General features: G+C 37.6%; 1 protein-coding gene across 1 annotated transcript; it reads left to right on the top strand.

Annotated features, from left to right (window-relative positions):
• Positions 1–22,473: 22,473 nt before the first annotated feature.
• Positions 22,474–24,641, top strand: LOC104757739 (immune-associated nucleotide-binding protein 8-like). Its single transcript, XM_010480507.2, has 6 exons — positions 22,474–22,604; positions 22,856–23,163; positions 23,266–23,543; positions 23,629–23,793; positions 23,877–24,008; positions 24,115–24,641. The coding sequence occupies exons 2-6, from the start codon at positions 22,878–22,880 to the stop codon at positions 24,298–24,300; spliced, it is 1,047 nt and encodes a 348-aa protein (XP_010478809.1). The 5' UTR covers positions 22,474–22,604; positions 22,856–22,877; the 3' UTR covers positions 24,301–24,641.
• Positions 24,642–25,962: the final 1,321 nt, after the last annotated feature.

Below are 25,962 nucleotides of genomic sequence, written 5' to 3'. Positions count from 1 at the left end.
GAACCTAACTTTCAAACTGTCTCCTGTCAATTTCCAAGTTGTACCAGTTCAATGATTCTCCTTGAAAGCTCACTGAAACTAAGACTAGTTTCTCTGCATCGTTGTATCTACCCGTTCAAAAGAAACACTCAACAAGCGCAATCCAATCATAAACCCCAAAGCCTTCAAATATTGCCTTCTCTACGTGTTCTTGAGAAGGTTTTCTCAAATACCAAGCCTATTCTCACTAAGGCAAGGTGTGACACCCCGGTTTGCGGAGAGGTTTAAAAGAATTGATTTGGCCACCTATGTCACGAAAGTGCACTTATCTTTTTGGTCAAGGGTCCTGAAAGAACTCCACAGTTACGCGTGCTTATGCTGGAGTAGGCTCACGATGGGTGACCTTCCGGGAAGTGACTGTTGGAACTGTGCGAGTGAGGACAAATCACGTAGAAAGATCATGTGCTGATTTGTAGGGACGGTAACAAGTCTTTAAATGCTCCCGGACGTAGCAAACTGGTCAGCAGATATGGATGAGCTCAAGGGCCTAGTGAGAGGACGTGAGGCCCATAAAGGAAGGTGGGTCCATGGATTGGGAGTGGACATGGGTCCCACTAAAGAGGTGGCTGTCGGAGCGTTCACAACACAAAAACAGGCTATTCTCGACTGTTGTAGTAGTCGTTAGTTAGTCGCTAATTTTTTAATTACGACTAAAACATGTAGTCGTAAATCCTTAGTCGGTAAAAGTAATAGTCGTTAAAACAGTCATTATTTAACGACTACGCTACGACAACAATATGTAGTCGTAACATTAGTCGTAACAGATTCATAACTTGTTACGACTATGATACGACAGGGTTACGATTAACCAGCAGTTATATAGGCAGTTGTAAAGGAATCGTTTTGTAGTCGTAAAATTCAGAGACTAGTTTACGAACAATTTATGACTAACCATTATGTATGGTATTTTCGCTTATAGTCGTAAAGTAGTCGTAAAAATCTTTGCTACTGATTTACGACTAGTGGGCAACTATTGTGTTATGCCCCATATAATATCTGTTTAGCGACTAATGTGTTGTGAAAACAAATCTGGTAATGTTTTAAATTGAAATTGGTACTTGTTTCTCAAAATATTATGAAACCAATATTCTAAATACAACAAAAACCAAGATTGAGACAATAAAGTCATATATAGACTCATAATGCTAAATCAACCGAAGATTCATAATACAAACCACAAAGATTCATAATGCATACCAAGTTTCTGACAAGTCATATTTAAGAAAAGAGAAACAACAAAAAGACATATTAGTATACATGTTGCTCAACAGACAAGTTCATGAGTTAGGTCTAAGAACTAGGAGAGTGAGAATAGAACCTAAGAAGCATCCATGTTTGAAGTTGGAGAAGGATCCGGATTTGAAGGTGGAGCTGTTGCAGAAAGTGTGGTTGAGAGAGTCTATGTGGTTGCTTCAGCTGATTGAGACTTCAAAAAGTCCATAAAGGCTGGGTCAGTTTTGCACAGGTACTTCTCCACTAAGGAAAAGTTCTCTAGCTTGTCCTTCAGATCAGCTACAGCTTAGAAATGTAGTGCTTCACGGGCAGCAAGTTCTGCATCACAAGCAGCAACCTCAGCATCACGACGAGAATTATAAGCAGCCTGCTCTTCAATTTTACGGTTAGCTTCCTTCAGTTGCTCTTGAAATGACTAAAACATTTCATACTCTTGTCGTTGGTTGTCCTTGCCATTGAGAAGAGGTTGAAGAGTATGCTTAAGACTTCCAACTCCATAGAGATTTCCTCGTGAATCCTTCTGAGTAGACTATGAAAAGAAAGAGAAAAACACTACATTAGAGCATGACAAATTGCAAGAAAATTCAATGTCGGTTGTGAAAACTACTACTTTACTTGAAGAAAGATGGTTGTGTAATCATCTGATGTGAGCTCTGAGGCTGTGAAGTATCTACCGCTAGGTCGGACAACTTCTGCTGCAAGTTCTTCTCATAAGTGAGAGAGATTTGCTCTGCCTTCCGGTCGACATAAGGACCATATGGCTTGGTATGTGTCTTAATAAAAATCTCACCAAGACTCACCGGTCTTCCTAATTCCTTTTCCTGTAATATTACAAGAGAAGCAAGGTTTATGACATCATTTAAAGTTCCAAATGTAAAGGAAAGGAAAATTTCTGGATATATAAAAGTTACTTAACATTTCGGTTTGGATTTGTTAATAAGACTTCGGCCCTGATAAATGGATGTGAGGACCAAGACCATTACGATCAGTCAAACCAGCTATAGAGTAGGTGAGACTCCTTTGTTGTGCTTCTTCAGTATCCCCGTACTCAATCATTGTTCGAAAATAGTATCTCTGATCCATTTAGGTCGCTCTCCACTCGTCTTGGCATTGCTAATCATGTCTTTCATCCGGCGTTGACAGACGAGCTCGAAAAACTGTTGAACTGTCCCAATAATCAAAGGATCTCATGTGTGTGTTTTCTATAAAACAAAGAGAATAAAATGATGTTAGTGGAAACTCAACAAGTAAACCTATATGTGAAGAGTTAAAGACAGAAAACTGCACAGTGAACTCGATGAAATATCTCTCTTGTCTCTCCCGAGGCACACATGACCAGCTATAGTATAGACCATCAAATTTATTTGTAAAAACTTTAGTAATCTTCCGAACCAGTCGCGATTTCTCGTCGCAAGTAAACCTGCAAACACATGAAATAGATGTCAAAGAACGAGTATGATTCAACAGTAAAACAAAAGCATCTCAGACATCAAAACAGAACCTACTTAGAACAATCAAAGCTAGATTCAAAAGTAACTTCAAAAATACAAAGCAAAACAGACATCAAAGCTCTAAAACTAACCATCACATGCCTCACACAAAACAGAAAAAAAAAAAAAAAAAAAACAATACAAAGCAAACAACAAGTTGAAGACAGTAATCATACCAGGTCGTGTTTGGCATCGGTGTGGGGGAGAGGACGGTGGTAAACTTCTCACGGTTTGGCACTCTAACCACGACATTTAGAGTGATAATTGTGTCCTCCTGGAGTTCCGGATTTGAAGCCTCAGAATCATCATGATAGTTGTGACCTTGAGAAGATGGACGGCTCTGAGCGTGAGAGTTATCAGGTGGAGACGGTGGAGCGTCTTGTAGTGGAGGCTCAGCATCAAACTTTAGCAGATTGTTTTGGACCTCCTGTGATTAAAGAGGCTGTCGAGGCTGACGTTGTTGGTTAACCGAGGTCTGGAAAAGCGTCTGTGGCGGTGGATAGTTGCAGATCTGTGGTGATGCTGACAGTGAGTGTCTAGGGAAAACGTGGTCTTGCTCTTGGGGTGATTGAGGATGAGGTAAATCTGCTGCCGGCGTAAAGTTGTATTGACTCGGTAGAGGGTTTGGTATTCTCGCTTCCTTGATGGGGGTCGACCCTTCGGTTAACTAGAGCTTAACTAGAGCTTTAGTTGGAGCCTTAGACGCAGAGTTTGTTGGAGCCATCCTGAGATGTTGAGATTCACCAAAAAAGAATTGATTTTGAGATATTGGAGTAGTGGATTTGAAGAAGAGAGATGAGAGATGGATGAGAGGATTCGGAAAAGAGAAAAGAAGGGATCGGAAATGTAAGAGAGGATTCAAACGATTCAGGAAAGAGGATAAGAAGAGATCGAGGTGGAGGAGAGGATTCGAAGAGGAGAAGGGGCAAAACTAGGGTTGTCTAATTTGATAAAAGGGGCAAAATCGATTGTTTTTGGTTTCCAACAATTAATTATGGGTTCCGGGTAAACCCAAATTAATTTTGGATTCCTAGATAAATCAAACATTTTTGGTTTTCCCGGGTTTAATTAACTCAACCATTAGGATTAATTGGTTTCCCGGATAAAATTAATTCATATATTTTTAATTTAGTCGCTAATTAGTTGCTAATCAGTGATAATAGTAATTAAACCAAAAATCTGAATTTTAATCACTAACTAACAGCTAATCAGTCACAATATATATATATATACACATATATAACACCAATTTGATATAAACATATTTACTCAGTTTGATAGAAGCATGATTTACAATTTAATATAAACACATAATTATATATTTTGATACAAACATAATTATCCAAAAAATTTGATAAAGGCATAGTTATCCAATTTGATACAAATTTTACACAAGCGTAAATAAAATTTTTAATTAAGAGGATCTTTGTCTTCATCAATATCATCGTCTGAAGATGATAAATTACATTGAAATTCATCTTCTGGTTCTGCATCTCCGACATCCTAATCAAGTCAATCCCCTCGGATTGACTTTTAAAACATTGAGCCATTAATTCATTATTTGGTTTCTTTGTGTATATGAGTTACACATACATTATCGACATTAAAAAATAATATATATATATATATATATCTACATACCTAGAATAAATGGTTCGTATTTATTGTATTTTCTCGATGAAAGAACGTCTACAACGCCACCATTGCTCATCCGAGTGCCTCTACCCATAACAGAGTCATACCACTTACACTTAAAAAGTGTGATTCTCAAATTGACCATCCTCTCATACTCGAGTTCTATGATATCAGTTAAGGTCTTGTAGAAATCCGCTGCATCAGATGCATCAGTGTAATTTTCACCTTTAACACAAATTCCATAGTTACAAGTCTTTCGTCCAAGACCATGATTACGTGTATGAAACAAGTAGCCTCTTGTAAAATACAGTGGCCATATTTTGACCTTGTTCAAAGGTCCATGCACTATCTCTTGAACCCAAGTAGGAAATGGATTTGTAGCGTTCTAGTAAGAAATATGCATATATATATATATATATTAGAATTATATATAATATATAATATAAATATCTTTAATTAGGATTATATAAAGACAAATACATATTCTTTAATCCAGAAATGATATTCGTCAGCTCTTTTGGTGGAGAGTTCTTTTTCCGAAAGTTCTGGATATTTTGCAAAAATAAAATCCTCGAACATACTATATATACAAGACCAACACAAATATATGAGAAATTTTCAATGGGTTACATATATTAAAATTTATTTAACTTAATTGATATAAACTTAATTATTTTCCTCTCGATTGGCTGAAAATAGTCACAATTCCGTAAATTGCGCATTGATAGTCTTTCTCAGACAGCCATATTTCATTCCTTTCCCCACTTGGACGGCCAATGTGAGTAAATATAGGAGGTACTCCAGGGACATGATATACATGGGCTTCACCTTGGTCAAATTGTGTTAACCTGACCGAATGAGAGAAAAGTAAATGACCATTAAATAAATGATCACAGTTTATCTACCTTGATTGATTTTAGAATTTACCTTGATTTTGTTTGTATATTTGCGGCAAAGTAGTGCTCTGAGAAATAAGCAATCTCGTCATTGATATATGATTCAACAATTAATCCTGCTGCATATCTTTTGTCCTTTGCTTTTCCTTTCAATTTTTTAAAAAACCTTTCAAAAGGATACATCCACATATATTGCTCAGGGCCTCCTAATTCATCTTCGTAGGGAAGATCTATAGGCAGATGCTCCATCACGTCGAAAAATGATGGTGGAAAGATATTTTCCAAATTGCATAGCATTAGAATTATGTTCTATTTTAGAATTTGAATGCGACTTTTATGCAAAGTTCTCGAACATAAGTCCCGGAAGAATGCTCCAAGCCCTACAATATACAATGCAAAATACGAAATTAATTAATATCTGATAATGCAAGGTGGACGTTTCGGTCTAGGAGTTCTACAAAGAAAAATGAAAAAAGTGGCTCTATAAAAACATGGCAGTCATGACTCTTCATGCCTGAAAACTTTTCATTTCCATATCAACACAACTAGCTAGGTCTGACGAATAGCCATCAGGAAATTTAACCGAATGTTTCACACATTCTAGTAAACTTGTTATCGCTTCTTCTGTCAAAGTGAAGGGCGGGAAAGGAGCTTTACCCTTACTATCAATATGTAAGTGTGGCTGTGTAACATCTACGAACCAAAAATTGGTTTTTCTGGATGGGTGTCAATCAACACCAAGGTAGTGTCGGTCGACACCACTGTTTTCTGGTTCGACCAGATTGCTTTAATCGTCGATTTTGACCGGTTTGGTTTAAGGAAACCATTGAACCGAGTCTTAAAAGGGAGAAAACGACCTAGCGTCGTGTTTTTGTGTTTGTCTCGCCGCTTTGAGAGAAAATCAAAAGAGAGAGTTTGTTCTTGAGGTTCTAGAGAGATTTTGTGAGATTTCAAAGCTTTGTGGGAGAGATCTTGCTGTGGGAGTGAGGATTCAAGGCTAGGAACGTGTGGGAAGCTTGATGGGAGTGTAGATTCGTCCATTGTTGGTCAGAAACTTCCTGCAAAGAAGTGAGTGCATGACCATGGCTAATCTGAGCCTGTGATTCCTTGTTCTTGCTTGTTTGTTGCTGTGTTTGTGTGTTTTTCTTGCTGGGATTGGTTGATATAGGTTCCTACGGAGGTATATGGCTTGGGTTTTGAGTATTGGACGATTTGTTTGAGTTTGGGAGCGAGATTCGACTCTCTGCTTCGAGCGGATTGCGGTTGCAGAGGGAGTGTCGATCGACACTACTTGGTGTCGGTCGACACCAGTGAAGCAGCATCGATCGACACTGTGGGGTAGTGTCGGTCGACACCGTTGAGCCAGTGTTGGTCGACACTTGGCTGGTGTCGGTTGACACCTCCCTTCCAGCAAGTCGATGTTCGTTTTCCTGGTTTGTATGCTTTATTTCTTGATTGTTTGGGACATTAGAATTACTGTTGCTTATGTGTATAGCCCAGTAGATGGGAGGATTGCGTCACTGATTGTTTATAAAATACTCATGCATCTCAATTTGTGTTTGTGGTGCAGGTAAAGGCAAAGTGTGATCGTGGAATCAAGGCAATGAAGAGGAGGATGTTCTAGGGACTCGATTGGATGTTGTCTGTCTTGTTAGGTTGCTAGATTTGAGTCATTAGAAACATTGCTAGGTTGCTGGTTTCATGTTTTCTGATGATTGGTTATTGAATTATGGTTATGGAATTAATACTCTGATATGATATTGGTTATTGGTTATTTATTGATATTCTTATTTCCGCTGTTGGTTGTGTGTGTGGTTAGGGCTAGTGGGTATGGGATCACTAGCTTAGATTATTATTATTATTATATTTATTATTTATTTTTTTTTTTAAAATGGGTCAAGTCGTTTCAGGCCAAGAACAGAATTGTTGTATATCCAATCTTGAAATGATGTTGTTTTTTTATTTACCCTTCACACTCATAACTCATAAGAGTACATATGTTGTTATCCAAAAAATTATTCTCTGTATGCATCACATCAATATTGTGTCGAAGATTGAGGTCCCTCCAGTAAGGCAGCTCCCATAATATGCTTAACTTATGCCAGTTGTGCTGCTTCCCATCGCCAGCGGTCTTCCTTTCGTGACCATTTCCACCAACGTCCTTGGTTTTTGGTGGATTTACTTCAGCCAAACATTGTAATAAACTTGCTCACCGGTCAACGACTGAGGTGGATACTCTCTTGAAACATCTTTTCCCTTGAGGAAGTATTTCTTATTCCTCCTTAAGGGATGACTGTGAGGAAGAAATCTTCGATGACAATCAAACCAACACGTCTTCTGATGCGTGTGATATTTTGCTTCAACATCTTTTACCTTAAAAGACCACACGACAACTGCAAGTGCACAGCTATTCAGTAGTAGTATTTAAGGATCGATCCCACAGAGAGACAGTTGTTGTTTAGAGAATCTGTCGGAAGAGATGTAAGGCTAGGACTTAATAAAAATGGGGTTTTGGTTGTCACGGTCCTAAGTAAGCAATAACGTAAATAAAAGCACATAAAATAAATAAATAAGCGTTGCGCACCAAGAGAAATCTCAGGAGATCAATGATCTATCTATCTAGAAAAATTTAGGATTAGTTTGTTTATATAAGACTCGGACTATGAAACACGAATGAACCATTAACTTATATGTCACAAGCTAACCGTCTAAGATCCATATACTCCGAGACTCAACTTTTGTAGGGAACGACACATCGATCAAAGAATTTAAAACATGTTCGATTCTTAGCCATGAACTTTCATAGGTAAGTGGTATGTGTTTCCTATGTTTATGAACATATTTGAACATAACTAAAAATAATAATAAACTATGTTTATGAATGTATATATTCACTAATTCACATGTAGTTTCTTGTTTACTTTAAGATAAACAACCAACCAAAGATATAAATTTTAGATAAGTATATCAATGTAGCAAGTGTGCTTTATATATAGGAAATTATTATTTTTATTTTCTTTCTTGTCGATGATTATAATTTATATTGAACGACCCCAAAAGTAAAATATATATATATATATATATTCTTATTAAATACAATTTTTTTTTTTCATTTTGACATAGTAGATGGTGTTTATGTGTAATTACCCGAACATCACCTTGCTTAGTGGGTCATATGTCCACTCCCAGCCCATGGGTCCACATCTGTTAAATTCTCACATTCTCTCACTAATCCCGTGAGTCATATCTAGCGCTCGGTTTGCTACGTTCGGGATGCCTTAAACACTTGTTTACCATCCCTACAAATCACCACATGACCTTTCCCTTGTGTTTTGTCCTCACTCGCACAATTCCGGCAATTATTTTCCAGAAAGTCACCCATCCTGAGACTACTCCAGCTCAAGAACGCTTTACTTTGGAACCGTTGACTAAAAAGATAAGTGCACTTTGGTGACATAAGTGGCCAAATAAATTCTTTTAAACCTCTCTGCAAGTATTTGAAACCGGGGTGTCACAATTCACCCCCACTAACAGATCTTAACGTCCTCGTTGCACACAAAGACCCTCACCCCCGATGGTGTGAGACCACTTGACTCCACACTCGTCCAAGTTTGGCTCTGATACCACTTGTAACGCCCCGAACGTCACCTTTCTTAGTGGGCTCCATGTCCACTCCCGGCCCATAGGCTCACCTCACTTAAATGGGCCTCACTTCCTCTCACTAGTCCTGTGAGCCTATCCATATCTAGCGGTCGGTTTGCTACGTCTAGGAGGCTTTAAAGACTTGTTTACCGTCCCTACAAATTACCACATGGCCTTTCCCTTGTGTTTTGTCCTCAGTTGCACAGTTCTGACAATCACTTCCCGGAAGGTCACCCATCCTGAGACAACTCCAGCTCAAGCATGCTTAATTCTGAAATTCTCTCAAGACCGTTGACCGAAAAGATAAGTGCACTTTGGTGACATAGATGGTCAAATCAATTCTTTTAAACCTCTCTGCAAGTCTCTGAAACCGGGGTGTCACAATATATAATCCAGGTGCACGTCTTCTATACAAAATTAGGTTTGTGGTTAATACACAAGATAGGGTCCTGTAGCTAAATAACAAAACCATTTTCCTGACAATATTTTTTGTTTTATTTCAAACAATTATCTTCCAATACGCCTAAAATGAAGAACTTGACTAAAACCATGTACACGCAGATGTTTCCTACTTGTACTAGCCTGCCTAAATCGATTTGATTAGTGCCATATCAAGCAGCATCCTTTCCAGCATATCAGTTCCGGTTATGAACATATATAGCTAGCAAAAATAAATAATCTATTTGTAGCCTTTTACAAACAAATCATTCTCTACACCAACCCATCCTAAGTTCTAATATAGCCTGTTGAATCCAACACTTTCCAAAATCTGTGACTAGCGCGTTTGCTACACTTACACATTAGCTTCAGGGCACACTGTATTGACCGTCTCAAGGTATCCTGGATGGTACCACGGATACCATGACCAGACCACCGGACACGCTATGCACGCGGTACGTGCGGTGGTCCGAGTGAAGTACATACACGTTACGTAAGTAGAGCGTATGCGGTACCGTTAGCGGTAAGGTATCGACTACGATAGCGGTACGGTACCGGCTGCAATAGTGGTACGATGATAAGTAGTACTGTCGCTAGAGATTGAGAAAGTCGTCGAGCATTAGATCGAGTTTTCCAAGAGCCGTGGTCGAGGATCTGAGAGTCATAGTCGAGAAAGATCGGTAAGTAGCGATCCTAATCCTTATCTATCGATTGTCGATATATCATCGAATGGTAACAATGGTCAATTTTTTGTGTAGTATGACGGGGTCGGGTCGATGATTGATCGAGTAGGACGAGAGATTGCCAAGAGTTAGCACTAAGGGTTGTAAATCAACGGTGAGTACGTGACTGTGGCCGAGTTCTATGGTTGATTTCTAACTCGTGGTTTGTTTAATCTTGTTTGCTTGCTTTTCATGGTTAATAGTTTTATTGCAATAATTGATGGTCGGTCTAAGCGATTTAGACAATTGTCCTATGAGTTTATTTGACTTGTGTGACTTGATTGGAATAGACCCTATGTCGGATTGAGATTATCGAACTGAGCATAGTGAGACTGAAAGACCGCTCCACTAAGCAAATTCATTTGCTTAGCCTCGTTTTTGGATGAAGGAAAGTAAAGGTCTGAGGATCTAAACCTAAGCAGCTAACCAACTCGTGTGACGAAGGCGAAGGAAGAGAGAGGATGGTGGTTTTAGGTAGTTTAATTTGTGGTCTAGTATTTTAAAACGATGTAATAGCTCATTGGCATGACTCTCGTTGTACTGGAACCTTGTTTTGAATTTGGATGCACGTTTTATGCTTTTTTATGGTCTGTCTTGCTTAACCAAATGCGCATATTGTTAATAAGAATGAACGAAAAAATTGACTAGCCCTCGATTAATACTGACAAGGTAAATCGGTAAGGAAATTTAGGGTTCGGTCATTTACAAAGACCCTCAACTTTTTTTTTGTTTTTTTTGTATATCAGTTCTCATACGTCATCGGCCTTCCGCAATTATACTTTCACATTTTGCAAAAATATTGCGAAGCTGTGATAGTTTATGCTCATATATAGATGGACAAAAATGTTTGCTAAGGTTAAACGACTGTGCAAATTTTGAATTTAATATTAGGACATATACACAATAATGCATTTAAATAATTACACCACACTTAACACCCTTAGTTTACCCACGATTTTTGTGTCATGTATGATTTTATGTGCTTATGAAGCCAACACCATGATCAGTCCATTACTAGTTTACTACGATGGCAGCGAGTCGAGTCTTTTTAAAAATATATAAAAATCAAATCTATTAATCCTATCCACAAGATTTCATAACTATGTACGTTGTCTTCGGATTTCATATTTAGGTCTACTACCAACATTTTATTAAAACAAACACGTGAATATATTAATGAAAAAAAAACAACCAGCCATTAACATCAACGCACATGAAATCTTAAGAACATAATATAAAACGTTGTTTTCATATTTGTTTTTTAAAACTTTAAATTTTATACAATTTTTGAAAAATAAATTATATGGAGATGTGCGAAAAATACAGAAAACCGCATCAATGCCATAAATAGTAATACGAAAGAAGGCTAGAAATAGAAATCAAATCAAGAAAAAGAGTACGTTTTGATGAAAGAATACACGAAGAAGCTATCGTTATTGCCTATATTTATTGAATGTGAACGTTGATCCTAGCAAGAGGGTTTCATGGTCTTTACCAACAACAAAAAAACAAAAAAAAGATTTGCATGGAAATTTTGTTACCAAAACATCTACAATTAGTGTTTTTCCTGAAGTGAAATTTAAATCTATGGCTCCACCACTACTTTTGAGTTTTGAGCCAATTTTTTTCTAAGAAAAATGAAGAAAAGGAAGAAGAGTAGCAATTCCATGGCAGTTGTGATCTGAATTAATGTCTGAGAATTAATGATTTCATACATTTTGTTTCACACCTAACTAATCAATTTCGCACGTTTTTCTTTTCTTTTTTGCAAAAATAAATTTTAAACTGCCAGGGGTCAAGTCTTCGAGATCTAATCTTCTTATGGTCCTTCTATAATCACTCTATCTAGAGATTTCTGTCTAGTGTTGTTCTTTTAAGAACTAAAACTTAATGACAACAAAGGAAAAACGTTTCGATCTCTTTCTCCACGTTCTAAAAACACCAATAACCTCTCAGTAACTTTTTAGAACTTTATCTTCATTCTTTTCTTCCACAAGCGACAAAAGTGGCTAAAACAAGAAGTGGCGTCGAGTTTTCCCTTTAAACACTCGAGCCCTAGGTTTCCATAAACTAAACCTCGTCAAACCGAAGAAAATATAACTAACCCGAACACCAATCTTGCGGTTGCGTCGATCGATGCACTTTCTGGCGTCGTTCGATGCATAAAACGGAATTCCGGTTTGCGGGCGTTACAATTCTCCTCCCCCCAACAAAGATTCATCTTTGAATCCCGTAGCACCGTCCATCCCCATAAGAACTTCGTGCAACCGTCACCACGGCCCGCACTGCCGAGCCGCGGCCCACGGCTACGGTGTCTAGGGAGTCCCAAAATTGCGCTCTTGAGTATCTTCCTACTAGATCTACCTCGACACTTTCCATTTTTAGAAATTTATATTTTGTGAAACTTCTATTTTTAGAAACTTCCGCTTTTACCAACAAGCGTCACAGAATCACGTATCCCGAACACCACCTCAGTTTGGTACTTAGTCGCACAACCAACCACTCCTAAGCGACCAAGTATCAATATCGATGGGCTGGAATGCTCCATTCCACTCCAGCTACGGACTTCACCTCACAACAACCACATCGACATTGGGACCAAGGTTAGGCAAGTTTAAGTCTTGACCTACTTCTTGAACACTTCTTGAACCTTGCCTTCATCCTCGCCTCTGTTACACAAGTCTGCTCTTCGACACCATCACAATCCCACAAGATTCTCATCAAAGGGATCTTCATCGGCCGAAGTATTTTAACCCTCATCTCGAGAACCCTCATTGGCCTCGCCTCCAAATTCATGTTGGGCTGAAGATCCTCAAGAATCTTAGCCAACAATTGATCATCCTTGTGAAGACACTTCCTCAGCATCGACACATAGAACACCTTGTAGAACGCACACATAACATCAGGCAACTGTAGCATATATGCAACCGGTCCAACCAGCTCAACCACTCTTAACGGACCCATGTACCTTGGACTCAAGTTAGTCTCTCTCAAAGACCTGTTCGAACCCCGCAACATGACCATTTTGAGGTACACTCTATCCCAAACCTAAAACTCAAGATCCTTCTTCCTCCTACCAACATAGCTCCTCCGGTGATCCTGAGCCTCCTTCATGTTCAGCTTTCCTGAACAACATCCAACCATATATGCTCATCTCCCCCACCTGAGTCCAGCATAATGGTGTACGACATGGCCTCCCATACAACGCCTCATGAGGAGCGATCTTGATACTTGCCTGGTAAATGTTGTTGTACGAAAACTCTACCATGCTCAAGTTGTCCGCCCAATGGCCACCCCAATCAAGCACACCCATCCTCAGCAAATCCTCCAAAGTCTGGATCGTACTTTCCGACTGCCCGTTCATCTGAGGATGGTAGGGTGTACTCATATGTGCAGAAAATGTGCAGACTTAGTCAACCGGTCCACAAGGACCCAAATCGTATCAAACGTTTAAGACACTGGCAACCCTACCACGAAGTCCATCGTGAGTATATCCCACTTCCACTCTAGAATAGGGAAAATCAGTAGTAACCCACTCGAAACATGATGTTCGGCCTTCACCAATTGGCAAGTGTCGCACCTCGCAACCCAGTCGGCTACATCCTTCTCATCCTGACCGTTTAAGGTCACGGTACATCTTCGTCGCTCCTGGATGAATAGATAACATACTCCCATGAGCCTCCCTCAGAATCTCCTGCCTCAACTCCTCATCCTTGGGCACACATATTCGACTGTGCAAAAGAATGGTACTATTGGCGGAGACCTGGTACTCCGAACCGACATCCCTAGAGGCGTTCACGAGCCTCTCGTCTCTCGCTTGTGCTAACCACACTTTGCTCAATAAAACCGCTTGATCAGCTGCCTTTAAACCCAAAGGCTTATGTGAGATAGCACACAACCTCAATGCACTAATCTTATCCACTAATGACTCCATGTCTTGCTCTTGAGCCGAAGCTGCCCGCTTCTGACTCAAAGAATCTGCAACAAGATTAGCTTTACCAAGGTGGTAAGCTATCTCCAGATCATAATCTGCTACCAATTCCATCCAATACATTTGCCTCAAATTCAGCTCAGGCTGTGTGAAGATGTACTTCAAGCTCTTATGATCTTTAAATACCTAAACCTTCCCGCCATAAAGATATGATCTCCAAATCTTTAGAGCAAACACCACCGCTGCCATCTCCAAATCATGAGTAGGGTAGTTAGCCCAATGCTTCCGCAACTGCCGTGAAGTGTAGGCAATTACCTTCCCATGCTACATAACACACCTAAAACTAACTCCAGAAGCATCCATATACACGACGTAAGGCTCATTCTGCTATGGTTGTGCCAACACTGGCATTGTAGTCAGCAATTGCTTAAGGCTTGCAAAACTTGCCACACACTCCTATGACCATGCAAATGGAACCTCCTTCCCTTTAAGTTCGGTCATCGGCTGCGCTAAACTCGCAAAACCCAGAACGAATATCCTGTAGTATCCCGCCAACCCTAGGAAACACCTGATCTCAGTGGCACTCTGTAGTCTAAGCCAATCTCTAATGGCCTGAATCTTATATGGATCCACTGAAACTCACTCCGCAGAAACAATGTGACCCAAGAATCTCATCTCCCTCTGCTAGAAACTGCACTTACTCAACTTAGTAAACACCTTCTGCTCCTGCAGCTTCTATAAAACTGCTCTGAGATATATCTCATGCTCCTCAAGACTCTTGGAGTATACAAGGATATCGTCGATGAAAAAATGATGAGACACATCCAGACACTCATGAAACATGCTATTCATTAATCTCATAAACGGTGCTGGCGCGTTAATTAAATCGAACGGCATCACCATGAACTCATAAGGCCCATATCTTGTCCAGAAAGTCGTCTTCCTCATATTTGCCTCATCTATCAGGATCTGATGATAACCCGATGCCAATTCAATCATAGGGAACCAAGTAGCACCCCTCAACTGACCCAACAATTCATCAATCCTCAGAAGAAGGTACTTGTTTTTCACAGTGACCAGGTTCAAACCTCGATAGTCAATACACAAGCAAAAACTCTCGTCTTTCTTCTTAACAATCAACACCGGCGCTCCCCATGGTGAACAACTAGGACAAATGAATCCCTTGCTCAACAAATCTTCAGCTCCGCTATCTCTGCTGGAGCCATCCTGTAATGTGCCTTTGATAATGGCGTTATCCCCAAAAGCTCAATCGTGAAGGGATCAGACCGAGATGGTGGTAACCGCTGCAACGACTGGAACACATCCTCAAACTCCTCCACAACCCGAATACCTCCAACCGTAGACTAACCTACTGACTCTGGCATCAAAATTGTGACCAGATAAGCCTCATGCCCCTTCCCGATCATCTTTTCTGCCTGCACAACCGAGATAACCAGACTCCTTAAAGTCGTTCTCACTCCCTGATAGACTAACTTCTCTCTTGGGCGCTCAAATGCCACCCTACCCCGATAGGAATCCAAATGTGTCTTGTATCGATGCAACCAATCCATACCAAGTATGACATCGTACAACTCTATGGGACTGATAATCAGATCTACCGGCACCGACCGAGTCCCCTGCGACAGCTGCATGAACTACACCTCCATCTGGTCTAGTGCCTCTATCCCTACCGCGACTGTGACTACGACCACGACCGCGTCCACAACCACGATCGCATCCACGATCTTAACCGTGTCTCCAACCAACAACAACACCACCTCTAACCATCTGCACTACCACAGACAGAAGGCTAAACACAAAACTCAAACCGCATACACAAATACACAACTTACCGTGGAATCACTTTTAAGGCTCGAACAGGATGTTATAGGACTCTATGCCAAACAAGGTTGGCTAAATCACATAATCAACTAATGCATGCCATCCCAAACATCAACATCTCAAGCTATAGTGAACCCTAGACCTAGAACCGTAAGGGATATGATACCAAAATGAAACAACACATCCAATTTTTTTAATATATCAATCCATCTAGTGATCCCATACTCACTAACATCCTAATAACAATCAACAACATCGGATAACATAAACAATACCAATCAAATAACTCCAATAATAAAAAATCAAAACCAAGTTCTTACAAATCATAATCCAACAATGTCAAGAAGCAAATAACCATTATCCTAAAAAAATTTTGATGACCTAACTCTAGCAACCTAACAAAAGCCAGACCACAATTAAATGAGCCTCTAGAAAATCCGTCTCTTCATCGCTTTCATTCCATGATCACACTTTGCCTTTACCTGCATTGCAACATAAAAGAGAGGCGTAAGTATTACAAGAGATACTTAGTGACGCAATCCTCCTATAAATTGGGCTATACACACAAGCATTAAGATCCCAAAGTACAAACAATAATCACAAGAAATACGCAATCAAACCAAACCACAAAAGCACATATATCAGCCATCTGTTGAGACTCGGTGTCGACCGATACACACCTTGTGTCGACCGATGCATCTCTGCTACCTAGACTGATGCATATCTTGCATCGACCGGTGCAACACCATTGCATCGACCGATGCACACCTTGCATCGACTGTTGCAACCTCCAAATCTCTAGCTGCTTCAACGATGCCCTCCTTGCATCGACTGATGTAGTGCATCGATTACTTGCGAACCATCTCAACTGCATCGATCGACGTTGTCCTGGCATCGCTCGATGCAGTTGCCCTAGCGTCGAAACCAAACGATGTCATCGACCGCAACTCGTCCTCCAACACCACCATTCATCCAAGAATACATCCACAACCAAACCAAGCCTTATAAAACAAGAAAAGCACAACAATCAAGGAATCAATCCACCAAAACATAGAGATAACACAGAAAATTCAGAGATCTCATGCTCACATAAACCATGGTCATGCACTTACCTTTAAAACATGCAGATCTGAAGAAGAACATCGAGATTCAAGCCTTCCAACAACCCCTACTTGATACACATGCTCAAATCTCCTTCTCCATGTTCCAAAAACGCCAAAAAATGACTTTGAAAACCCTAAATACTCACAGAAACCTCTCAAAAACTTTTTAGAACTTTTCTCTTCTTTCTCTTCTTCCAGAAACGACAGAAGTGACTAAAAGAAGAAGTGGCATCAAGTTTTCCCTTTAAATACTTGAGCCCTAGGTTTTCATCAACTAAACCACGTCAAACCGGAGAAACTAACTCGAACACCAATCGCGCGGTTGTATCGATCGATGCATTCCCTAATGTCGAGCGATGCACAAATCTGATTTCCAATTTGCAGATGTTACACTTATATGCATACCTAAGATAATTTATATCTTATAACGTGTCCTTTAATATAAAGGGTTAATTTAATTTTGCTTCACCTTTCACAAAAGTGTCTTCCCTCATTTGGCAAAGTGAGTGAAAAAATCATCACAATACCATTAGCAAAATACATTATTTATATTTACGTCTCAATTATTGTAAGAAATTAACACCAAACCAGCCCTATATATGTGGTGGCATACGAACATATACCATACACTGATATACATGTTATGTTATGTTATGTACATGCTATAACATTCAAACGTCTTAGGTTTACCATATACCTCTAACCTTGAAAATCGAAAGCCTAATACATTTGTTGTACAGATATGAAACGACCTAACCCGTTTTTTTAATACAATAATAATAATCTAATGATCCCGTTCTCACTGACCACCTAACCACATTCAAACCAAACAACGGAATTAACCAAACATTAAACCAATATCCAATAACCAGTAACCAATAACCAATAATCCAATAATAGTAATAATTCAACCAATGGAGTCATAAAACATTAAACCAGCAACCTAGCAACATTCTAATGACTCAACTATAGCAACCTAACATAAGCCAGACAACACATCAACGAGCCACTAGAACATCCTCCTCTTATTCGCCTTGATTCCACAATCACTTTTTGCTTTTATCTGCACCACAAACACAAATTGAGATGCATGAGTATTTTCATAAACACTCAGTTAGGCAATCCTATCATCTACGGCTATACACACAAGCAACTGAGATTCCAATGTTAAACAAGCAACAAACAAACACAAACAAACCAGGGAAACAAGTATCAGCCGCTGTGGAAAAGGTTTGGTGTTAACCGACACCCTCCTGGTGTCGATCGACACTGGCTCTTGGTGTCGACCGACTCTGCCCCTCAGTGTCGATCGACACTGCCTCTCAGTGTCGATCGACACTGCCCCTCAGTGTCGATCGACACTGCCCCTCAGTGTTGATCGACACTGCTCCATGGTGTCGATCGACACTGCTCCTTGGTGTCGATCGACACTGCTCCTTGGTGTCGATCGACACTGCTCCTTGGTGTCGACCGATACCATTTCTTAGTGTCGACCGACACCCCTCCTCAACCCGGAAACCCTCGAACTGACACTCGCCAAGCCTCCGCACCGTCAACACTTTGGTGTCGACCAACATCCACCTAGTGTCGATCGACACCGACTCCGCAGACACATTCTTCTCAAAGCCAAAAGTCGGAGATCCGTGTTCCAATTCCTCCAAAACGTTAGAAACTCACCCAAAAGTCTTGGAAACTCATGGGAACCAACAACCAACCAAAAGCATACAAGAAACAACATAAACAGGCACAAAACAAACAAAACAAAGGATTCTCAGGCTTAGATCAGCCAAGGACATGCACTCACCTCTTTTGCAGAAAGTTTCTGATCCAAATTGACGAATTCAAGATCTTAGAAGGATTTTCCTTCGTTCCTAGCACTAGATCTCCACTACTCAGGAAAACATCTCACCAAACAAGCCAAAAATCTCCAAAAATATATCAAGAACACTCTCCAACATTTTTTCTCATTTTCTCTAACTCTCGGGAAACAACAAGACTTTAAACTCCACGACCTAGGTCGGTTTTCCCTTTAAATAGGCCAGTTTTATGGTTTCACTTAAACTAAACCAAACCAAATCGACAAATTAAAACAATCCGGTTGAACCAAAAAATGGTGGTGTCGACCGACATCCTCTTTGGTGCCAATCAACACCCACTTCTAAAACCGACACTTTAGTTCGCAGATATTACAATATAAAGTTGGCTTCCAGTTTTTAAACGCTACAAGTGAGCTAGAAAAAATGGTTGTATTGCACATTTTCATAGCGAAAAGATATGTGGAGAAAGAATAAAACTAAGAGGATTTTTTGTATATATAATTTAAAACAGTGACAAAAACTGTTGAGTCTGCATATATTGAGTGTGAACGTTGATCCTAGCAAGAATTTATTTTCAATAAACAAAATTACTGTAACTACTATCACTATTTGTCTTGATTTGGAGCTTTAAATCTATGGCTCCAGCACAATTTATGATTATGGGGTGATAGAGGAACAGTCCGCTGTACCAATTTATGTCTCAACACCAAAATGGATGAGTTCGCATGTAATTTCAGAGCAAAGAGATCTCATGAAGTTTTATGTCCGTTGGCACAATTAAAATATATTAAGTCTTCCAGATCTATTTTTCTCCTCTATATTATATGTGCTTTCTCTATTTTTCTCCTATATTTATGTCCGTTGTACCATTTTTTTTTTTGGGGTGCAAATATATTTGCTTTCTCTAATAATTCTACCTAGCTAGGTATTTTTTGGTAGTGTTTAACAATTTAAGAACTCAAGTTAACCATTAACAAAAGTAAAAACTTCAACATGAGCTGTGAACCAAGAAGTTTATTAAAGCCAAAAAACACTGAAAAGGAGTTGTAAGTTGTAACTATTATCAGTATTTTTCCTGAAATGGAATTGTATTGAATGTAACTACTAACTACTGTATCAGTGTTTGTCCTTAAATGGAATAGTAATGAGTGGCTCCACCAGTATTTTTTTATCCGACTATAGTAATTGGAAAGTACAAATATGAAACTAACCTTTAAATGCGTAAGAAATTACATACAATTACCATTAGATAAACTTAATTAAAATTAATAAATTAATTAAAAAATAAAAAACGTAAACATATCCAATATAAAAAATTTAGAAAACTAAAAAAAATCTTTTCAAATCAAAACTAATTTGTACTTAAAAAATAAAAAATTAATTTGTACTTGAAAAAATATTTTATCCCTCTAACAAATACAGATTTTCTCTCTCTAATAAAATAAAAAAATATTTTTATCTATTAAATCAAAACTAATTTTTAGTTGAAAATTTATTTTCTCTCTGTAATAAATTATGGACAAAAAGTACTATATATTTTTTTAAAAAAATATAAGCCAATTCACAATTTCAAAAACTAAGAGTTTATATCCAAGTAGACAATAAAATAATTTTAATAATTAGATTTTGAATATTTTGTTAAGATTTCAAATTTGATTCTCCTATCATCTTTCTTTTATTTTATTTACAAATTGTTCAAAAAAATTCTGTAATACTTATGATTAATAAATATGTAGAATTGTTTCTGCATATGTTGTGATTTGAATTTTTAAAAGGAATATATATTAATCAATCTATAGAAAAAAATGTGTGTTTTAATTTCTATATTGGCGGGTTGGTAAAACTAAATTTATATAGTTGCTAAATTTATTTGCTCACAATTATAATATTTAAATTACTACTTCATATTTCACAAAATAATGATACATGTAAAACTGTAAGATATATCAAAAATAAAATACTATAATATTTTAAAATAATTAGTGTTCAAAAAAATATGTATAGATTTACAGAACAATTAAAAATAAATATTATCTCAAACAAAATAATTTTTAAAATAAATATAGCAATAAGTTTTATATTTTTTCTTTTTAAATGTTGATTTGTGCTTTAAGCACGAGATATCTCCTAGTGATCATAGTAAATAAGTTATTATCAAATACTAGTTTATTTTTTTAATACAAAATCTACATTTATGAAATGCTGATGTTTTTAAAAATAAACTAAACACTAGACATCCTACTATATTAATTGGGAAGTACAAATATGAAACTAACCTTAAAATGTGTAAAAATTACATTCAATTGCCTTAGAAAACTTAATTAAGATTAATTAATTAATTAAATATAATTAATTAATTAAAAATGAAAATCAGGGACACATCAAATAAAATAAATTGTAGAAAAGTAAAAAAAATCTATTAGAATTCAAACTAATTCGTACTTAAAAAAACAAAAATTAACAACTAAAATTTTAAAAATTCAATCGAATAAAATCTATATAACTACAAATTTCATCAAAAAAATTTTGCAGCATGGGTTAAAACGTTTATCAAATATATAACAGTTCCGTTTAACGGCTTAGATTTTAAAAATTAATAAATAAAAGATATAAATATAGTATCTTATCATTTTCTTCTTTAACTTTCCCGATTTTTATTTTATTTGTTTGAATTACTCAGTTTGAAATACAGAGAGAGAGGAAGAAAAATAAATATTAGACTTTAGTCATTACATGCAAATGTTTTATTGACAGGTTTTCAATAAAAAATTTTAAAATAGAAAAATTATAATATTAAGCAAACCGAATTTTTAATCACAAACCATTATAAATAACATAATAACAAAATAAATTATTACAAATTTTCATCAAAAAAAAGTTCAGCCCGCGGTTTTCCGCGGGTTAATACCTAGTTAATATTATTAGCAAGGAAGATGAGAACCCATTTCATGGAAATAGTAATCAATATTAATGTTTCAACGTCAGAATTGATGAGTTCACATGAAACTTCATAGTAAGGAGATCAATCTGCTCACGAAGCTTTATCTCTGTTAGCGAAAGACTCACCATAGACAGTTCTACCTGCAAGACAAATTTACACACTGGCCTTAAATCATACAAATTTTTGTGTTAAACTAATTCCATGATTGAAGTATATTATATCGATGGTAAAATAAATATGTGAGATGTTTTCGAAGAGAAATTAAATTTAATTTAAAATATTCAAATTGCTACTATAATTTACATGTAAAAACAAATTAACTACCATGAAATTCATAAATTTAATTTAAAAATAATCTGTAAGATGAATTTTAATACATTTTATTAAAATTTATTTAATTTTTTTTCATAAATATTTTTCAAATCATTATCATTTATCATGATAGTTTATTCTATTTCTTCATTCTCACTGTACGTAATTTCCGTTTAAAATTTAAGTTATCTTCATTGGTTTCATACATCTTTTATCTTTGTGCTTAGAATTCTTATAGTGTCACCAAGCTAAACCTTCATATATTGCAATATATATAAGCAAATGCTCATTCTAAATTATCAAAACAAAGAAAACCACTAAAAGAGTCATAGAAATTTAAGCAATTGGGTGGCAAATATTGTATAATTGTATTCATGTAAGAGGGGATCATATATATAATATAGTATATATTATTTAAATATAATATAATATAATATTTATATATTTATATTTATTTATTTTAATGGAAAAAAAACTTCAAATTGTTCTATTTAAACTTGGAAACTAGCTTTGCGATTAACTACTTCTGCCCACCATCTGTTTAAGAGAACCAGAAAAATCAAGTTCGTCATTTTTTCTTCCTTTTTTTTTCTATTAGTAATTTCTTATCGATCAACTTGTATGGCTTTTTACTTAGAGTTTACATGCTCTCTAAGCTTTCTCTAGATTTAAAAAGAAATATAAGATCCGTTCAATACTTTTCATGTGGTTATAGCCTTTTTCCCCCGTAAATAGTAACGATATATATGTCTTTTCAACGTTGTCACTTTGATCTATGAGTTAATAATTAAACATTTTACATGATATATTGAAGGGTTGAAGGAAATTTTAACCAAATGGCCAATGATCAGAAGAATGGTGAGTTTTTTCCAGCGAAGGATAATGCGCCAGCTCCAGCGACAAAAGCTGATAAGAAAGAATATGTGGTATCACAGCCACATCCGATCGAAAACATTGTTTTAGTTGGGCGTACGGGGAACGGAAAAAGCGCCACCGGGAACACTATCGTCGGATCAAATGTGTTCAAATCGAAATCAAAAGCATCAGGTGTTACAACGGAATGCCACGCAGTTAGAACCGTGACACCAGAAGGTCCTATACTCAATGTGATTGACACTCCTGGTATGTTGTGTCATTACAAATTTTATATGGCGGTGATTGTATATCTATATATATATATATATATATGTTACTAATTAACGGACCGGGGTTTGTTTGTTGCAGGTCTGTTTGATTTGTCGCTGTCCGCTGATTTTATCGGTAAAGAAATCGTTAGATGCCTAACTCTAGCGGATGGAGGGCTACATGCTGTGCTATTGGTTTTATCTGCAAGGACTCGAATGAGTCAAGAGGAAGAGATGGTACTTAGTACCTTGCAGGTCCTTTTCGGCAGTAAGATTGTTGATTACCTCATCATTGTTTTCACGGGGGGAGATGTATTAGAAGAGGATGGTATGACACTGCAGGAATATTTGGGTGGTAACTTGCCTGACTTCTTAAAGGTGCGTGGTAATTTTTGATCAAATTTGTGAACTCTGTGAGGTTTCCAGCTTTGGAATTTACGAAATTTGCACTCTTTGGTTTCAGAGAGTGCTCATATTGTGTGGCCAACGAATGATCCTGTTCGATAACAAAACCAAGGAGGAGGAGAAAAAGAGAAAGCAAGTACATGAACTTCTCAAACTTATCGACCAGGTCAGAGAGCAGAACCGCAATATTCCGTATACCGATGAGATGTACTATAAGATAAAGGTTAAACAGTTTCCCATTTTTATTCCGTTTACATGTATCTCTCGTGTGTTTTAATGCTGAAATTAAATTCTCTCCCTCATCAGGAAGAAAATGATAGGCATGAGAGAGAACAAGAGGCGCTTAAATCAAAATCGTATTCAGAAGAAAAACTCGAAGCACTGAGGAAGGAGCTACAGCTAACGAATGAACGAAACCTCAAGGCAATGGCAGATATGGTATATAAACTCCTCCTATTCGTTGACAAAAAAACACACACACACACATATGCATAAAAGTGGTGTTGAAATGGACGTTAACAATATATCTTTGTCTTTTCCTCAGCTGGAGAAAAATATGAGAATAGCTAATGAAGCACAACAGAAGCTCTTTGAGAAAAGAGAAAAAGAACAGGAGCTGAGCCTCCGTGAAAAAAATGAACTGATGGAAAAGTTAAAACACATGGAAGGACGTATGCGTGACCAGATGGAAGCGCAAATGCGTACCATTCAGGGGTGCAACATTCTCTGATCACTGATCACTTTGCCCTCTTCCACCCCTGCACACTTTTTCTTCTTAATAATTAAATAAAATAAAAAATGCCATTGCCGAGAGTTTGTGTTTCTGACGCGGAGTTTCCTCGTTTGAGCAAGCTCTTGGACTTCTGGCATGATCTGAGTCTGGTTTTGCTTTTGTTTCAATTTCATAATTTCCGTTATTTCCTTGAATTGAGGCTATTCGCGTAGCCTAATCTTTGTTTTATTTGCTTCTTGTTTGTATTATATATATATATCTGTGTGTGTGTGCGCTTTGTAAGGGGACATGTTTAATATTTGTATTAATAAAGAGTTGAGAAAGAGTTTTTTTCTCAATGGACACTTTGATTTGTAAAAGATAACAAATCTAAACTACAGTATGATCTGACATTCAAGCAGTACGCTTCATCTGACATTCAAGTAGAGGCTGGAAGTATGAAAAAAATATATATTAAGAAATCTCACTAAGGCATTTTAGCTAGGTTGCATGGAAACGGAAACGGATACGCGGAAACGAAACGTTTCGGAAATAGGAAATGATTTTTTTTCAAAAAATTAAGTAATAGAAATGTGTATGAAACGTATATATATATATATATACATATCTATATATATATGTCTATACATATATATAGGTATAGATATAATAAGTCCCCAAACATAAAAACCATATTAAATAAAATATACAAACAACACAAATTCAAAACAGAAATATTAGATAGTTTAATTAAAAGTAAAACTGTAAAAAAATGAATGTTCAAAATCAACTTTTTTGACCAGCATCGCCATATATTTAGGGATTTTAACTTTTAAGCTACTAATTACGTTATATTTTTTTCATTATATGTATCATGAATGCTTATATTTTCAAATTATTTATTTATTAAATTTTGAAATTATAAAAAAGAGTTTCCGCCGCGTTTCCAAAACGGAAACAGAGTTTCAATCGTGTTTCCAAACAGAGATTTTTAGGAATCGTGTTTCTGTGACTTGTTTCCGTGTTTCCACCAAAACGTTTCGGAAACGGGAAACGTACCTCAAAAAGAGTTTCCATGCAACATAGGCAATTGGTGGCAACTTATCCTGTGGGAAGGTTGTTAAAGGGTGGGGACCAGGGTTCGAGGAACGCCTGGCGCACCAATAACCTACTGGTGGATGTGGATTTCCACAGTGATGGGTTAGGATCGATGCCCTGCAGGGCCAGCTTGGGGTCCGTTTGGGCGGCTAGCAGTGAGGCTAGCGGGCTAGCAGTGAGCATAGTGGAGTCCACGGGACGGGTTGTTATAACGGCCCTTCCTTCAACGCTGTTAAAAACTCATCCTCCAATCCAAAACGAACCATAAAGTACTGTCGTGGTAGATCCATTACATGCATCATACCCTTAGGTTTCCATAGCTCTCGTAGCTTTCGATTCATAGTCTCAATCAAGATACTCCTTCCCAGCACCCTCACAACCATACATTGCTTCCACAGCCCATGCATCACATCCAACACCTCCGAACCAATCGTAATAACCGGTTCCCCATCCACCTCATTTGGGAACTCCAAACTAACCCGTGACAAAACGAACGCATCGTCCAAGACCGACTCTGGCACCGGCATACCACCGGCTCCTCTTCCGGTCACCTTATGCACCCACAAGCCCGGCGTATCCGGA

Source organism: Camelina sativa, chromosome 17, assembly GCF_030686135.1.
Source record: "Camelina sativa cultivar CO46 ecotype springtype chromosome 17, ASM3068613v1".
Classification (NCBI taxonomy): domain Eukaryota; kingdom Viridiplantae; phylum Streptophyta; class Magnoliopsida; order Brassicales; family Brassicaceae; genus Camelina; species Camelina sativa.
Note: the sequence above shows the minus strand (reverse complement) of the source record. Positions and strands in the feature narration are given on the sequence as shown.

Excerpts from the sequence above, each read along its gene's own strand:
- LOC104757739 (XM_010480507.2), top strand. The coding sequence starts at position 22,878 with ATGGCCAATGATCAGAAGAATGGTGAGTTTTTTCCAGCGAAGGATAAT. Across the intron at positions 23,164-23,265 it reads CAATGTGATTGACACTCCTG|GTCTGTTTGATTTGTCGCTG; the intron begins GTATGTTGTGTC and ends TGTTTGTTGCAG. Across the intron at positions 23,794-23,876 it reads AGATGTACTATAAGATAAAG|GAAGAAAATGATAGGCATGA; the intron begins GTTAAACAGTTT and ends CTCCCTCATCAG.